At 32.2% G+C, this 19,535-nt stretch overlaps 1 protein-coding gene across 2 annotated transcripts; it reads left to right on the forward strand.

Annotated features, from left to right (window-relative positions):
* The first annotated feature begins 370 nt into the window (after positions 1-370).
* On the forward strand, positions 371-17,402 carry LOC108903375 (cytochrome P450 6k1-like). Of its 2 annotated transcripts, none has more exons than XM_018705528.1 (5): positions 371-474; positions 4,459-5,326; positions 9,081-9,293; positions 14,678-14,929; positions 17,129-17,402. In XM_018705528.1, the coding sequence occupies exons 2-5, from the start codon at positions 4,459-4,461 to the stop codon at positions 17,305-17,307; spliced, it is 1,512 nt and encodes a 503-aa protein (XP_018561044.1). In that variant the 5' UTR covers positions 371-474; the 3' UTR covers positions 17,308-17,402. The 2 variants fall into 2 exon arrangements, with proteins under 2 accessions (XP_018561044.1, XP_023312986.1); XM_023457218.1 differs by lacking the exon at positions 9,081-9,293 and adding an exon at positions 10,560-10,772.
* The last annotated feature ends 2,133 nt before the right edge of the window (positions 17,403-19,535 follow it).

The raw sequence follows: 19,535 nt of genomic DNA on the forward strand, positions 1-19,535 counted from the left end.
TTTGGAGATAATTTATCGGTCAAAATAAACATGGGAACATTTATATTTCTTAAGTAACTCACTCCACATCCTTCGCGTGGTTGAACGAACATCGCTCAATTTATTTTGTCTCCTTGTTAGTAATTTTAAATGATTGTGTGTTAAACACTCAGGTTAATTGTAAGTACAATAAGCAATTTCATTTCTCTGTCTTTTAAGGTTCTGTAGAGTATTTAGTTATTTCTTTTAATTTACGTAAGAATGCCTGTACATTAATAAATAATTATGTAAGTACCCCTTATTTTCATGAGGAACCATGGTTCAACAACGAAAACCTAATTATCCTCTAATCATAATCACTGCGAGTATTAACTACTAATATTCTTTCCAGAATGTCTTATCTCATAAAACAAAGCTGCGACAGTAAAATATCCAAGATAGTAAACTAAAAGTTCTGCTATTCGACAGAAGTTGAAGAACGCTACTTAACTAACTGTGAGTACTATTTAGTTACGTACAATAAATATTTTTTATCAATAATCCATAATCCAATCAATAATAATAATTTTATTGTCATCAATAATTATATGATAATAATCAATAATAATAATGTCAATAATTCAAAAAATTATAAGTGCCCGTTATATTTAAAATTTATGAATAGTTGGACACTTAATTTTTTAAATTCAATAAAATTAAGAACTTGCTTAGACAAAAATATTCACATAACGTATATGAACTGGGTATGCAATATTTAATTTAATAAATAATAGGTACACACAGTTTCTATATTTTTTATCAGGTTAGTAGGTACCACTTAATTTCGTAATAAATTTTAATAAAGCTGCTAATGCCAATAATATTTTTAATATAAGAATAAATTACGGGTACATTTATAATTTTCTTATAATCTTATAAAATAATATTTGTACAGCTTCGCATATCGAAAAATATTTGATAAATAATTAAAGGTTTGATAAATTTTTGTACGTTACAACTGAATTTAACCAATAAAAAAACTATAATAAATTTAATTCGATGTACCACAAAATATTTTCAAAAAAGGAGTGTATGATTCAGAACTTATCCGAAAAAAAAGAACAGTGTGTATAACGCCAAATTTGGATATGAATGAAAATGAAAAATTTGGACCAGTTTTCACATAAGAGAATTTTCTGAGAAATATCAAGGTCATCAATATCAAGGTCATGGATAAATTTTACTAATGGTATCGTCTGCAGCGCCCCAAAATACTACGAAAATTTTCTTTTTCGTGGACAAAATTTAGGAAAAAATCTGTTTTTACCCATATTTGGGCGTTTTAACCTAAAATTTCACTTTTCTCCGGAAGTCAATAATTTTGACTACAGGATCGTGTTGGTCACTTGTGTTTGGACTTTTTTTTGTGTACATGTGTTATGAAACACTACTTGGCAATTGTACTTCTGGCAGTCCGACTGATTTGTATTTAATTTTCTATAAAGAGGTGTCATCTAATCATCTAATGTACCTACTATATTTTGAGTACACTTGATTTATCAGTGTACATAAGTTTACATAAATTACTGGAATCGATCATATATCAAAAAAATAAGTATAGTACGGAATATATTATATGTGCTTTACACAGGGTTTCCTGTTGGGACCCTTGTTTTTCTATGTATATGTTACTGATTGTTTCTAATACCTTTTTATTGTACGTTATTTGTTGGTAAAACTATCGTCTACGCGTCTGCTCATACTCCCTCTTTGCTTTCCGATGAAATAATTGAAAGAGTACGATTTTCAGTAAACAATATTAAAATAAATTAAAGTAAAACGCAAACCTTGCATTCTATACACTTTTTTAATTCGTAGATGGATGCATTTTTTTTATTAATAATCGTTTGAAAATGTGTTATTTTCGCGTTTTCGGTTCGATGTAAGTAATTGTGTAATATGTAATTTGTAACAGTACAATTTCCAATAAAACATTTTAATTGCAAATGAAAGCTATTAACTAGGTTTTGTTATACTGCACACTGTCGACGGCTTTAAAAGAAACATGACATTCTATCGCTCTACTGTCTATACATCCACTCTGCGATTCATTCTCAAAAACATTTATACGTTATACTTTCCTATACATAGTTATATGTCGACCGTTTTTAAATTTCACACCATAGACAATACTAAATCAAAGAAAAATATTAAATTCAGTTTATAATTATATGTATATTGCCAACCAGTATAAAAACTCTCAATGTCCTTATCATTGCTAACATACTCAGTTCTGTCGCTACTCAGATGAAAAATTTTTAAATAATTCCGATATGAATATATTAGCCTTATCGTACCTTATTACGATTTTATACATGTTGAAATAACCCCTTGTTTCTCTTATTGCGTTGTATTGCGATAAACTTTACTGTTGATATTTTTTGTGGTTATACATATTTTTATTTTGATTATCCATACAAATGGTTGTTGTAATTTAACATTTTGTCCCATGAGGTTATCGTGGTAAAGGAATTTCCGAAAATCGCCTTTTGTACAGGGCGATTCACAAACGTGACCAAAAATGAAACCTCGTATTCTTTGATGAATTTTGAGGATAGTCTTTCGTATAAAAATTTTATCTAGGATGTTAAACTTAAAAAAATATTTTTAATTTTTTTAAATAATTAAAAAGCTATTAAGGGAAATAATTTGGTATCTATTTATGTAAACATTGTCTAAAATCTGAGGCCTTTTCCTAAAATTTAGATGCTCCAGAATCATGATATAAACACACTAGAATATTCGAGTAAAATGCGGTTTATTACTTAGTAGGCTGCGATAGCAACTTTGACATTCTGAGCAGTTAGAAGAAAGAATAAATAATGCCTTTCATCAGATGCAAGCAACAATAAATTTCGAACAAGCTACATTTTCGTTACTAAAAAGATGTCGCGCCTACGTTCGTGGAAATGGAGGTATTTTGAGCATTTACTCAAATAAAATAATTAAAATGATGACTAATGTTATTAATTTCTTTATTCAAAAAAATAACCGAAGGATTAGTGTTCGTCATGTCATAAAAGTGTTTGCAGTTCGTTTTTTTAAGTTTTTCGAAAAACACAAGTAGTAATTTGCAGAAAATTGAATGAGGAGTCCGAAAATATAATGATTGTTACCGTATAGTAGTGGCGTACTATTTTATTTAGAAAAATATGCCACATTTATCTGGTATCTCTGTCACTGAAGCATCTAAATTTTAGGAAAAAGCCTCACATTTTGAACAATGTTTACATACATACATGTGCCTAATTTCAAATTAGTTCACTTATCAGTTTTTAAATTATTTTAAAAAAATTAAAACATTTTTGTTTTAATTTAACATCCTGTATCTTTTTAACAAAGCGTTCTAGATGAAAACTTTATACGAAAGACTCCTCTTAAAATTGACCGAAGAATAAGATGTTTCATTTTTGGTTACCGTTTGTGAATCACCCTGTATTTCTTAATCAGATCTATATTACTGATTTTAATTTTAAATAATTAATAATTATAGAAGAATTGTACATATAATATTTATTTTAAAGAAAATAACTAGATTCGTGTACACTGTATCAGAAAACAATAAAATTGTAGTAAAGTATAGTTCTAGAAAGCAGTATTTGTACAATATTATGTGTTAAAATTGCAAAATAAATTGAAAAAAAAAAAAACTTTCCATGACACTGAATTTTCTATATTTCTTTCGATGTATCACATTTGTTTATACCTGTACTATTTTAGCAGATTATTTTCTAGTACACATTCTTCCATGAGATTGACAATCTAGGAAGATAATTGTTTCTAACTTCCCATTACACAATAAAAACAATCCTTAAAATAAATCTTTCTGTACATTCTACAATATGCCCTATGTATCAAAAATGGAATTGAAAGTATGCCAATTTGCTGTACTAATTATAAGTTGAATAAAATTAAGAATAAACAGGGAGTTTCTTCAATATTTCGAAAAATTTGCCAAAAAGTAAATAAAAGTCTTCTATACTTCTCACAATTTATTTCTCACCAATCAATGCGAGGGAGGATAGAAGCTTGAAACGCAGCTGAAGTGCCATTCGAATAAGTTGTAGACAATGAAACACTTTATTTTTTATTAAAAAAACATTATTGTAAATTATTACGACATAGGGACCAAATTTTCATTAAAAGGAATATAGTAAAAAAAAACATTAAGTATTATTATTTTCAATCCCATTCGAGGGTCACAGATGATTAAAAATATCAGTGTAGGAAAGCTTTTGACGAGATAAAGTGACATACCAAATTGTATTATTTTATGTTTCGCCAACAGTGAAAAGTAAGGTAATGGGGAATAACTCCGACAGCAGATGATTTTTGGAAATAGATTATGTAGAAGACTCTTACTTTTTGGCAAAGGATCCTTCCTTAATGTTTTTGGCAATGTTAATGAAACACTCTGTATATAAGGATATTATATTTCAGATGCTATTAACTTCGACATGGATATTAGATCTCATAATTTTCTTTGGAATTGGTATAATATTTATGTACATATATTCCACCAGAAAATATGACTACTTTAAGAAAAGGAATATACATTACGAGAAGCCTATCCCTTTATTTGGAAGCATATTTCCTGTATTGAGTATGAAGACAACAATAGGAGAATGGTTACGTCAGCTTTGCAATTCGACCAGTGCCCCATATTTCGGAATATTTGTATTCGATGAGCCCTATATCATTATAAAATCTCCCGAGATAATCAAACACATTTTGGTAAAAGATTTCAGCAACTTTTCAGATCGGACTGTATTGGCTCCTAAACATAATAAAATCATGTCCAATATGCTTTTCGTCCAGAAGAATCCAGACTGGAGGAAAGTTAGATCCAAGATGAGTCCAGTATTCTCCTCTGGGAAACTAAAAGGAATGCTTTCCATTATAAATGAAGTCGGGGTAGATCTAAATCGATATATACGAGAGAATTTAGGTCAGTTGGAAACGAAAGAGGTTACGGCAAAATACTCTACAGATGCGATATCAAAATGCGCATTTGCAATAAATTCTCATTCCTTTAAAGACGAAAACAGCGATTTTAGAAAAGTTGGTAGGGCCTTTTTTGACTTTACGTGGAGAAATGGTTTTGTTCAGATCGCCTATTTTTTTAAACAAAATTGGGCAAGCACATTACGCTTGGAATTTTTTGAGAAATGGTCCCTTGCTTTTCTCAGAGATATATTCTGGAAAGCAATCGAAAAGAGACAGCAGATTGGAGTGAAAGGAAACGATCTCATCGACATAATAGTGGAAATGCGAAATAACAAAGACTTATGTGAAGAATTAAATTTTGGTAAGTTCAATTTGATACATGGTATAATGTAAACTTATACTTAACTGTAGCTCTTAAATTACTAATTAAGAAGCAATTATTTGCACGACAAAGTAAATTATGGTTATTTTATTTTGAGTGGTTTCTCGGAAAATATTGGATATGCTGACTAGATATCTACAGCGTTATCGAAAAAGTTTGCACCATAAGGGAACAACTTTATACATAAATTTAATAAATTCCGTCCATTGTCAATTGTCTGTACGTGTCGTCAAATCAAAATAATGTATGTACATAGTATTGTTTTTGTATGTCCGTACTCTAAAACAGATATTGATTATAGTGTTTAATTTGCAAGTTTATTTTCAAATGTTCCTGTGCTTTCATGAACTATGAAAGTAAAAATACGGTGTGGCCATAAAAAATAGAATTTCTTTCCAATACCAGAATTTTGGAATGTTTCCGCCACGATGATTGTCTCCGATTACAAAAAAAAACGAAAAGCAAATAACTAAATATAATGTTACAGGTATTTTTTAAAATATAACAAAATACTTTCTTGATATCCAGTTTATTTTTCCTATTCTCAAACGTATTTTTTTATTTATACAAAAGCCCTCCTTTCGTTTAACTTTTATTAAAAAGTTTTTTGATATGTCTTTCTGCCCTGAAGAAATAAGGCGATATAGACCAGGCAATAAAGAGAAAAATAGCTAGACTTTCGCGGCCCGGTCCGATTTTAATTCGGTTTTTTGCATTTTGTTTAGAAAGACAGTCGGAAAAAAGTCCCGCCTTTTTTATTATCCGGAAGTGGCGGAAATGCATCGCGGGTGCATAAAGTGCATCTAGAAGTGCATCGCATCCGAGAAACTTACCAAAGTGCACGAAATACCGCAAAAATTGGTACTCGGGGGTTTTGGGGGGCGCAGAATTCGAATATGCACATATCCAGTCCACCCGATCCCCCGGGGGCACGTGGATTGCAAGGTTCTCCGAATGACTGGGAAAATGGATCTCGGGGGTTTTCGCGGGTGCTGATTCCGAATTCGAGGGTGAAAAATATCCCCTGTGCTCGTGGAGGGGGCGGTGGGGGGCAGGGGGTGTATGAAATCCCAAGTTCCCGAAATGACTGGAATAATGGATCTCGGGGGTTTTTGTCGGTGCCGATTCCGAATCTGACCCTGCCAAATGCGTCCGATGACTATTTCTGATTATTTTGGGGAAGGGTGTTAATCTTCTAAGAAGAATGAATATAAATTAATGGAAAATCATCATGGGACGAAACTCAATCTAAAAAGTTCGGTTGGAAAAAAAGATACGCCTGATAATTGTTTTAAATATATTTATTGTTCTAAAGTATAAAAGTATATTTATTGTTCTAAAGTATAAAAGTATATTTATACACGTTATAATTTTCTATCCCCAAAATACTCATTATTCCATGTTACCAGTTCATGAGTATTTCGAGAGGTTTAGATTTCATACCTGCGAAAACCCCCGAGATTCATTTTTCCAGTCATTCAGAGAACCTAGCAATCCACGTGCCCCCCGCGCCCCCAGCCGGCCGGAAGTCGCCCCCCGTGGGGTCGGGTGGACTGGATATATGCATATTCGAATTCTGCGCCCCCCAAAACCCCCGAGTACTAATTTTTGCGGTATTTCGTGCACTTTGGCAAGTTTCTTGGATGCGATGAACTTCTAGATGCACTTTATGCACCCGCGATGCATTTCCGCCACTTCCGGATAATAAAAAAGGCGGGACTTTTTTCCGACGGTCTTTCTGAACAAAATACAAAAAAACCGCATTAAAATCGGACCGGGCCGCGAAAATCTAGATATTTTGGGGTAATTCGTTCTTTAGTACCTGGTCTAATATGCACAAAGAAAAATACTGTCTCGATCAAGTTGGGTACTTATTTTGTCTGAGTTTACCTGAAATACAAATACTTTATATGTTTATACTAAATAATTATTGACATGTCACTTTGTATATTTTCTGAAGTTACTTATTTGTGAGTGTTTAGTGTTTTTATTTATTTGGGTATTTAGCCGCCTATAAAAAGAAATTAAAATTAATGATTGCGCCAGAAGTAACAGTTATTAGTTTTATTTACTAAGAAAATAGTTTTACATAACACTAAAAAATAGACATAAAAAATACAATATACATATCATTGACTTTTCGGAAATCAATGTGTTTTCGTTATCAAAACCTATAACGCCACTTTGTTTTAAAATTAGTTTTGACAGTTTAAGTTTGTTTGTTTGCCTGTTTCCATAGCCAGGGACATTTCTATAAAGCCGTACTACGAATTTCGAACCCTTCCTAGGTTCCCCAAAAACTATAGTCACATCTACTGTTTCAAAACATTTTTTTTGTGCAATCAGTTATAATAATCTTTGAGGGACCTGATAACGGTAATGTGACTTTAAAAAAATTAGTCACAAATGTACAATTTTTCTATTAAAATTATTTTATTTTTAAACCGCTTGGAATTAAAAGCAATGATAGAATTTCCGGAATAATCAATGCCGTCAAATTATTGGGATTCATAGTGACAGTGAAATCTCTGCCACTGGTTGAAGTGTTTAAATTCGAATTAAGCAAATTTTGAAATTTTTGGTGCACTATTTTGTAAAATTTCTGGATTTTCTGGATTACTGAGATTTTCAGTAAAACGATACCCTATACCGATTTTCAACAAGTAAACCTATTTTATGTAAAATTATCCACGGAATCTAAAAATGAATCCCAAATTATTAGTAGGTCATTGGCGTAGAAGTTGGGGTAAAAAATTCCGCTTTACTACCCATTTCTACGCCACCAAAAATTTGTAAATTTTACTGTAAATTATGTGTAAATGTTAACACCACACCAAATTTGAATCAATTTATTATTACAGTGAAAACGGTGAGACTTAGACCCTTGCTTTATAAGGCAATTCTGAATTATTTATTGAGTTCTATTTGTGGTTAAAGTTTGATTCACTCAAACTGAAACACCCTGTATAGGTTTGGACCATGGATCATTTGGATCATTTTATAGGAAAATTAGAATATACGTTTTGTAGTATTATACTTCTACTTTTAAAATCCGTCTGAAAAATTAAAATCGGACCACCTCCAATGCATCCAGAAACTTAGTGCACAAAAAAATTCAAATTGCAATTGTGCCAAAACTAATGATCCGACAGCGCCTGCTTTGTGCACACTATTTTTATGCACACTATTTTTGTGCACACTATGTTTGTGCACACTACTTTTGTGCTCTACAACTTAAAAAATGGAGGAGTAATGAATTTTTAAAGAAACGCTAAATTTTCTGATTTTTCCGGGATTTCTAGTTATCTGATCCGATCGATCGACCTCTCATTTTATTCGTATTTCGATTTTCTACAAATTGTCTCTTTATTGCATTCAGATTGCTTCGTTAGTTTAGGTTTTATAAGCAAAAAACTAAAAAAAGCGTTTTTTTGCATAAAAAATTAATTAATGGTGAATTGGAGTAGGAAACATATAAGCATATATCTACAGACTGTCTTTTACATGATGGCACAGTCCGTTTGCTCTAGTATTTTTGTCGCAAATAAATCCTCTATTGATTGGCCAATTAAAAATTCATCGTATACAATTAAAAGAAAGAGTGAATAACAAACATATTTATCAAAATAAACTTTGTTTTATTTCTTAAACTTACTTTTAATATTGCGTTTAAAAAACAGGAACTAATAAAATTAATAAAACAAATAAAAATAAATAATAACATCTGTTTTAGATGGAGATAAAGTAGTGGCCCAAGCAGTGCAGTTTTTTGCAGCCGGATTTGAAACTACAAGTTCTACCTTATCTTATACGTTATACGAGCTTTCTCTCCAACCCACGCTTCAGACAAAACTAAGAAATGAGATAATAAGTAATATCAAAAAACATGATGGAATTACCTACGAGGGACTGAAACAAATGAAATATATGGATATGTGTATATTTGGTAAGTAGCATTTAATAATTATTTAATAAACAATAACAATTAGAAGAAATTAAATATAACGAGCGTTCAAATAAAAACGTGGTCGAAGTTGGCTCTGACACATTGGACGTAGGGAGTAGCTTATANTATTTATTGAGTTCTATTTGTGGTTAAAGTTTGATTCACTCAAACTGAAACACCCTGTATAGGTTTGGACCATGGATCATTTGGATCATTTTATAGGAAAATTAGAATATACGTTTTGTAGTATTATACTTCTACTTTTAAAATCCGTCTGAAAAATTAAAATCGGACCACCTCCAATGCATCCAGAAACTTAGTGCACAAAAAAATTCAAATTGCAATTGTGCCAAAACTAATGATCCGACAGCGCCTGCTTTGTGCACACTATTTTTATGCACACTATTTTTGTGCACACTATGTTTGTGCACACTACTTTTGTGCTCTACAACTTAAAAAATGGAGGAGTAATGAATTTTTAAAGAAACGCTAAATTTTCTGATTTTTTCCGGGATTTCTAATTATCTGATCCTATCGATCGACCTCTCATTTTATTCGTATTTCGATTTTCTACAAATTGTCTGTTTATTGCATTCAGATTGCTTCGTTAGTTTTGGTTTTATAAGCAAAAAAACGAAAAAAAGCGTTTTTTTGCTTAAAAAATTGATTAATGGTAAATTGGAGTAGGAAACATATAAGCATATATCTCCCGAGAAGTTAGCCTCGATTTCTTAACATATATATAACATCAACGAGCTACTTACAAATTCTGGTTTATGGCTTACAAATACTTACAAATTACTTACTAATTATTGATGATAAGAAAATTCGCAAATTCAACAGAAGTGAGGCTCCCGGGAAGTTAGCCTCTACTTCTGAACATATATATATCATCTTAATGAGCTACTTACAAATTCTGGTTTATGGCTTACAATTACTTACAAATTACTTACTAATTACTGGCGAAATAAAATATACAAATTGAACGTTAGGCGCGGCTAACTTCACGGAGCCTATATCTACAGACTGTCTTTTACATGATGGCACAGTCCATTTACTCTAGTATTTTTGTCGCAAATAAATCCTCTATTGATTGGCCAATTAATAATTCATCGTATACAATTAAAAGAAAGAGTGAATAACAAACATATTTATCAAAATAAACGTTGTTTTATTTCTGAAACTTACTTTTAATATTGCGGTTAAAAAACAGGAACTAATAAAATTAATAAAACAAATAAAAATAAATAATAACACCGGTTTTAGATGGAGATAAAGTAGTGGCCCAAGCAGTGCAGTTTTTCGCAGCCGGATTTGAAACTACAAGTTCTACCTTATCTTATACGTTATACGAGCTTTCTCTCCAACCCACGCTTCAGACAAAACTAAGAAATGAGATAATAAGTAATATCAAAAAACATGATGGAATTACCTACGAGGGACTGAAACAAATGAAATATATGGATATGTGTATATTTGGTAAGTAGCATTTAATAATTATTTAATAAACAATAACAATTAGAAGAAATTAAATATAACGAGCGTTCAAATAAAAACGTGGTCGAAGTTGGCTCTGACACATTGGACGTAGGGAGTAGCTTATAGCGACCAACTTAACCTCATTTCTCAACGAGCTGTATAGCAGCTGTCAGTTTCAATAACGTTAATGACTATATAACTTTATTTTAAAGAATAATCGTGATAACAATAACAAACAATTAAAGGAGCTGCGGAAAGTGTCCCCCTCCTTGTTATAACAATAAATTAAAGCAGCTGCTGAAAGTGTCCCCCTCCTTGTTCCAAGCACTTTTCACACCTGTTCCTCAAAGAATTAAAGACATTTTCTAAGATGCTCGGGGTATTGTTAATTTCACGAATCTTGTCTATAAGTCGAGCCTGCAGATGGTTTAAATCAGGAATAGGCAGTTCAAAAATAGTGTTTTTAAGGTAAGGCCACAAAAAGAAATCACACGGCGTAATATCACATGACCTCGGTGGAAATTCATGTTCAGCATTGAGACTTATTAGTCGATTTTGGAAAACTTCCCTCAACATATTCATCGTCTCGCCTGCCGTATGTGCCCTTGCGCCATCTTGTTGAAAGTAAAAGTTTGTAATTTCGTTTTCTTCCAGCTGGTTAACAAAAGGAGCGATAATTTCTTCTCTATACCTTTGCGCAGTAAGAGTACCATTAAAAAAAATAGGTCCATAAATCCTCCTTCGATTGAGAGCACACCAAACTCCAATTTTTTGAGCGTGTAGAGGGCCCTCGACAAAAAAGTTATCTGGTTTTTCAGAAGACCACATTCTCATATTCTGTGAGTTTACGTAACCACTTAAATGAAACCAGGCTTCATCAGAAAAAAAGGTGATATTATGAAGTTCACCGTAGTTGTTTAAAAACCATTCACAAAATACAGCCCGTCGCGGAAAATCAACTTCATGAAGTTCTTGCTGACAAGTTAAACGATAGGAGAACAAACGCAAATCTTTTTTTAACACTGTGTGGCAGGTACCGACTGATACTCCCACCATTTGTGATAAAACACGTACAGAAGTTCTTGGCGCATTTTCCATTATTTGTTGGACATTTTCTTTTAATTCTTCAGTCCGCTTTTTAGGTCGGCCGCTTCCTTCTTTTCTTGTTACACTGCCCGTTTCACGAAAAACATTAACACAACGCTGAACTGCACTTTGAAAAATTTTGTACTCAACAACGCCGGGAAATTGATTTTGAAATTCTATGAAACATTCCTCAATAGAATACTTCCATATTCCATCAATCTTGCGTCCATTTCTAAAGTAGGAAAACGCTTTAAACACTTTTTGTTCTTGAGAAAACACCATTTTAAACGCTTTTTAAAACGAAAATATTCAAATTGATAGCGGCGATATAGCGCTTTGACAGATGACGTTTAAGTTCATTTGACCACGTTTTTATTTGAACGCTCGTTATATTCCTGCATGATAAAAGAAATCGTTTCGGTTCTCATTTTTTATCTTGTGTAGATATTAGTAGACATTATTTCTTAAAAGCAAATTTTTTGCTTGTCCTATTAAAAATTTTTGGCTTCCTTAAACGGCTTCTCACTAAACTGTGCTTTCCTTCAGAACGTTTGAAGTTTTTATGCTTAAAAATTAACAAATTCAGTATTTTTATTGATTTTAATATGTACTTTATACGGGTGTCCCTGAAAAGGACGGACGCTTTACCACGTTCCTTGCATGAAAATAAGACCATTTAGCCTAACTTAGCTATATACAAAAGTACACGCCTACTGAGATACAGCCTTCTGAATATGGAATACATAACCTAGGTTTTTTTTTCAAATAATTTGAAAACTAGTTTTTTTAGAAACTTCAAATTTGGTACCCATATTTTTTTATGTAAGGACAATGTAGATAAACAATTTGGTGATAATACATTTACAGGATCTTCTCTTTCTAGTGCCTGTGCGACACTTGCTATCCGGTAACTTTTTTGTGTGTACGCCAGTGACGCCAGAATTTATATTTTTAAAAATAAGCACTATTTTAGAAGATTTTTTACTTCTTACAATATTTTGATATAGTTTATGAATTTGGAGTAAAATTAGCATTTCTTATACATTAAATACAGGCAAAAACTCCGATTACTAAAAAATAATATTATAGTAAATGCTCAAAGTGGCCCAAATTAAAATGAATTTTATCCAATAATTGTGCATTACCTCTCATAACATTAATTTCATTTTGTATTCTTCCCCATAAATCGTTTTCTGTATTTACTGGAGAGCTATAAACTTTGGCCTTCAACGCTCCCCAAAGGAAATAATCACATTGGTTTAGGTCCGGGGATCGAGGTGGCCATTTTAATGGGGCATTATTTCCTCTACCTATCCACCTGTTAGATAGTGCTCATCCAAGTACTGCCTTAGCGATAAGGCAAAATGGGCAGGAGCCCCATCATGCATGAAAATCATATTCATCCGTACTGCTATCGGTAACTCTTCAAGCAGATAGGGTAATCTCGTTTGGAAAAATTCTAAATAATTTTCTGCGTTCAAGGTAGCAGGTAATATAGCAGGACCAATTACAAAACTACCAATAATACTTGCCCAAATATTAATCTTAAATTCATGTTGGAACCGTCGTTTACTGATTCTATGTGGATTTTCATCATAATAAATATGTTCATTATGCGAATTAAAAATACCCTTTCTAGTAAAAGCGGTTTCGTCTGTAAATAGGATTTTCTTGTGGATATTATCGTTTCTATTTCTGAGTTCCTGAATACTTTGACAGAAAGCAAGACGTGACGGAGGATCTATTGGTAAAAGTTCTTGAACTGATTGAAGGTGGAATGGATGTAGTAATTGGTCTTTTAATACTCTATTAACGGAGATTTTTTGAAACGCCAACCTCTGCCGCTAAACGCCTTGTACTTGCGGAGTTTCCTCGACCATTTCCAAAATTTATTCCTCCAGCTGAATAGTTCTTCTAAAGTTCCTGGTAAAAAAACATCCTGTTTCCTGAAGGCGTCTCTCCACATTAGCAAAGGTTTTGTGATCTGGAATTCTTCGATTAGGAAATCTTTCAGCATACGTTCGAACACGGCAATTTCTTTCACAATAACCCAAAACTGTCATATCCGTCGGAAAAAGTGTAAATCACAGCCATAGTAAAGAGGATTTTAAAAGACAAAGTAAATAAAAATTGAATGACACCTAGCTTGACACTGAACCTTTTAATTATTATTATGAATTTTTTTCTTTGTTATGTGACACCTACGTACTAGATTAATCTGATTACTATCCATAAACTGATTTTATATTTAATTTATAAAAAATGTCAGTTTTACTCTAAATCCATAAACGATATCAAAATTTTGTAAAAGGCAAAATAATCAAAACACCAAACAAGAATTTTTTTGGACGCCCTGTATCTCAAGAACCAACCCGTTGCGGACCCATGTTCATGTGAATTTTTTATCTTAAAATTCACCCTTTAAAGTTTGTAAGTCTTAATAAATACCCTGTATATAGTGCATCACCATATATTATACATAAATGTTTTTTCCTGTACCTAAACTATTCTGAGAGATTACACTTGAATAAATAAAGAAGTGTAGTATCAAGTAAGAAGTCTGTAGCTCAAGTCGTTATAGGCATATATAAACGTTATTTGACAGTAGTACCGTCACGGTACCACATTGAGAGGGCTATACCTCAGTAGTAGGGTTGCTGATTTCTCGGCCTACTTTTTTTCTCGGGNCGTACTTTTCAGGGACACCCTGTATATGAATATAAAACCATTATGGGTGCAGCGTCTTCCCACAAAAGGAAGAACTTACTTAACTTTTCTCGAATTTACACATTACTTTACTGGTGTTTGAAATATTTTAGAAGCTCTAAGGAAATATCCAGTATTGCCATTTCTGGACAGAAGATGTAATGAAGACTATAAAGTTCCTGGAACAGATCTAACTATTGAAAAGGGAATGCCCGTGTACATTCCGTTGATGGCACTTCATTATGATGAACATTATTTCCCAGAGCCAGAAAAATACGATCCGGAACGATTCTCTGAAAGTAACAAGCATAACGTGAACGGACTATATTATATGCCATTTGGAGAAGGTCCACGAATTTGTATAGGTAAATATTTTAATACTGTAGGTACTATGTTATGCAATCCTTGAACATACGAGGTTTTTCCAAGAGCATACCATAACTCACATGGTTTATTCTTGAATAATACATAGACTTCAAAAGTGATTGCAAACCACGTGTTTGGAATACCTAGTAAAGGTATTTACCTTTCGGTAAAATTAAAATAATAAGATCAAGATTACATTAAAACACTACGTTTTGTTTCACCGGCTGTGATTGGTGTAACTTTTCACGAGATTCTATTCAGCCAGTCAGCGACCGCATTATCTCGAGTGTAGAGGTACCGGTTTGTCATTGTTCACTGTAAACGAATCAGTTATATTGGTGACTCCAAAATTTAGAGAATTTTCGTTACCAGTACCAATAGTGCATTGTTGGGTTGCCTAAATTCGGCGGTCACGTGGCTTGTACACATTTATAAAGGCTCAGTATCAGGTCTTAATGAATCAATAGTCTACAGAAATGTATTAAAATTTCCCTTAAAAATTCACAAATTCAAGTACCACGTATAATATTATAAAAAAATATAGTTTACAACTCACTCCAAATCAGGAACACAGTTAAATAAATTCAAAATAGACAAATTGCTCATGAGAACATCAAATCAAGTCTTATACTGATTTTTGTTTTTTATTAAATATGTTAATTACGTAAATATAAAATAAGTACATAAGTATCTGAGATAATTCATCTTTTATTTTTCGTATATTTTCGAAAATTTCGACTTTTGTACATCTCATTTTGATAAACAAAATTTACTAACTATAGTATACATTTATTTTAAAACATAAAATATTACTGCAATTGTAACAATCAATATGATTCATTCTGTAGTTATTTATTTGTGGCATCTTTTATGACTTTTTTATTTAAATCAATTTTCGCACTGAAGAGAAAACATTTATTATTTATACTCCTTGCATAAAAAAATCAGTCAAGTGGATGATTTTATAAATGTAGTTTTGTCTAACCAGAAATACGTAACACTGAGAAAGTAGTTACCTTATAAACACTCTAAACATGACACAGTCAACGTTTCGAAAATCTTCCCTGTTTTCGTTTTCAAAACTGATCAAAATGACTAGAATCAAGTTAAATCTGACAGGACGACTTACCTTGCAGGTTGAAAATATTCAATCAACAATTACTTAGATTTATAGAATGGTTTGAAACCCATTTATTACCGTCCGTTACTGGTTTTGAAAACTGTCATAATATTAAAACCATATATTTTTTGTGGTAAGTTTATTGTATGTTGTTCCTATCATTGAGCATAATCTTTATTTTTAAATTTTTTCCGTATACTCATACAAACATTTTACTACACTTTCATTTACACCGTACTACATTTTCTTCACAATAATTGCATTGAAATTTAGATACCCCTTTTCGGTCCCTAAAATAAACCTAGTCCATTGTTCATTTATTCATTTCTATAATTCAAATACTAATTTAATTCAGGTACTGAAAGTACTATCAACGTATATCACCAAATCATATTTTTTTGTACACAGGGCGTCCGGAAATGTCATGTCAAAAATGGAGGGATATATAGGGGAGGTCAAAACAGTTGGTAGGTACTTCATATAAAAATGTTTCATATCGGGCTTCGTTGTGGAGTTATTCGCCTTCAAAGAATGAAGTTTGAAAAAAAAAATCCTATTATAACCTCGAAGTCGTTACCATGACAACAATGAAATTTGGACAATTAAAGTAACTCATGGTAATGTTCATTTCCAAGTTTAAATTGATATTCAATATGCTTGGATTATACAGCAGCAGACCATCCATTTAAATTTATACATCTTTGACAGCGTTGCCAAATTTGGCATTTTTCTTTCATAGTTCGATTCCTCTCTCACTTTGCTTGAATTTGTTTTTCATACTTCTTTCTTTGAAGGCGAATAACTCCACAACTAACCCGATAGAAAAAAATTTTGATGAGGTACTACAACTATTTTGACCTACCCTGTATCTTCATTTTTGACATGACTTTTCCGGACACCCTGTATATTCAACGTATAGTTCATTCAATTTGACTGATTTTTATAATAACAGATCCGTAGCATTATAAGCTATATCAGAGTGTGAATAATTGTTATTTCTATTTCGTAATATTTGATTTCTGTATTTTGCTATTATTTTCTTTTATATATCATTTCGTAATGAAAATTTTCGTTTTAGGAGAACGGTTTGGCATGCTAGGGGTCAAGGTAGGACTATCACATATTTTGTCCGAATTTGTATTGGAAAGGTCACCGGAAACACCAGTACCTGTTAAATTTGAACCAAAAAGTTTTCTTCTTCAGTCTACTGTAGGACTGCCTTTGAGATATAGAGAGTTCCAACCAACAGCAGCATAAAATAATAATTAACTTTTGTTAGAATAAGGTGTAGACTGCGAGATATGTACACATATGGGTAGGTATTTTAAAAGACAAATAAAATTTAATAGAAATTACTAGTTTTATTTAGGCAATTTGTCAGAGAGCGATCATTAATTTTGTTCCCATCGTCAATGGACTAGACGACCGATTTTTAACTGATGATATTGCGGGAGGCAACTAATTCGAAGTTAGCAGTACCCACGGCTCTAGAAACACGTGTATATCAATAATAACATAGAAAGTATCTTGCTTTACATTACAACGCTGGCAAAATCAAAGACAGACTTGATGGAATCGTTGTCTTTCTCTACACATATCGTTTTATATTTTTTGAGGCATATCGAAACACTTATATTTTAACAAAAGAGAAAAATTTTAATATGATCTAGAAAATATGTGTAGAATTGGGAAACAAAATTTTATCATGTTCCCAAAATAATCCCCACTTGGTGTCCTATTCGCTCTTTCCATTTTCCTGTAATGGTGACCAGCCACCAGTTCTAAGATGCTGTATATACCGTGGCTTTGGAGTACAAAACTCCTGTAACTTGCCTTTGGAAAGCTGCCCTTATCTCTGTTGAGGTGGTATTTTGCCTATATAAACGGCAATCGCACAGGCGTGTGCGAGAGAGAGAGCTAGTGCGGGCTTAAGCTTCGTTCACAGAACTTCGACTGTAGCGCGCTACATTTAATTCAATCAATGAGCTAGCTATACTCGATTCCTTACCATTTTTTTTTGCTGGGTCGTATTCCCGTTTGAAATTAAAATGATTTTAACTACATTTATGTGTGGTGGCTACACTAAAAGTATGGTTAAGTTAAGATTTATCTTCTTTTAACAATACATATACCAGTAACTTTTAATTATTATTAATGAATAAGAGCATAAGCACTATTTGTTTATCTGGAATTTCTGTACAAAATGTAATAATTACAAATTTAAAATGAATATTATACATATTTAAAAAATATTCATAGTTACAATTTTCCAAATAGTTTTTATAATGTTTTCTTTATGTGTATCTCATTTATTTTCCTCATATCGTAAATTCGATCCGTTAAAACTACTGAAGTAGTTGTTTTAAATACCTAGTTCATATTATCTTACTTTGCAAAACTATATGGATGTCTTCCTTTTCAACATATTATTTAAAGAGAAGTTTTGCTGAAGCATATTATAAGTACAATTCAGTTGAAACTATTTATTTATATGTATTTAGTTTGATGTTAAAAAATAATTTGAACAGTGACATATTTAAAGGGGCAAAATTTTGACGTTAAAATGACATTATATTTTGTGGGTGGGGGAAATAATATAGTCAAATATGATTGTTATCATCAGAGACAACTCTACTTGGCCATTACCTTCAGAAAGATGCAAAAAGTATAAACAGGTTAGTACCATCATAACCTTTTTTCTACCTATGAAATTTTATTTTTTCTCCACTTAAACGTCCGTTTACGAAATTGATCGCTGAACACGATTGCAACATATTTAGTTTTCATAAATATTTCACCAAAAATTTAAGAAATCTTTTACATGACTTACTCTAAAGTTTGTTTACAGTATTTTGTAGCGGTATACCCGTGTGCCATTATTTGTTTTACCGGTATTTGCTTCATCTGCCTTGCACACATCAGCGCGATTGACCTCTCTTTCTAGGGCCGGTTCATAGTTTAGGTCTATGCTCTGCTCTGATATTTTAAATAAAATTTTAGTAGAATAATTAATAACATCGTCGTAGGGAGATGGAGAGGCATCGAAAGCAAAATCTACGTGTACAAAATTGCAGTTTCAACTTCAAAGAAACAGAAACACTAACTTTAGACACATTTTTACTAATTATGCGACAAAGACATACCCTTTTATTTACAATTGGGAATACCACGAGTAGTCACATCATCAAACTAAAAAAGAGCACCAGAGATGTAAGCTTTGTACTATAGGCTGATCAGGCACACGTATCTATTGCACAAGCAAACCATACCATTGCAGATGGTACTAATACTGTGTTTTCTTAAAAGGTAGCCTATTCTATTAGTGCATCGTTGTATGTAAGATAAATATGTGGTTGCAAGATATTCCTCCTTTTACTTGATTTCCTACTGATGACTTGTTTAATATTTCCATTAATCATATATCCATTTCTTAAAAGAACTGCGTAGGTGATGTAGTTCCTCTTCTAAGTGTTCTGGCTGCCGTG

This window comes from Anoplophora glabripennis, unplaced genomic scaffold, assembly GCF_000390285.2.
Source record: "Anoplophora glabripennis isolate ALB-LARVAE unplaced genomic scaffold, Agla_2.0 scaffold75, whole genome shotgun sequence".
NCBI classification, from domain to species: Eukaryota; Metazoa; Arthropoda; class Insecta; order Coleoptera; family Cerambycidae; genus Anoplophora; species Anoplophora glabripennis.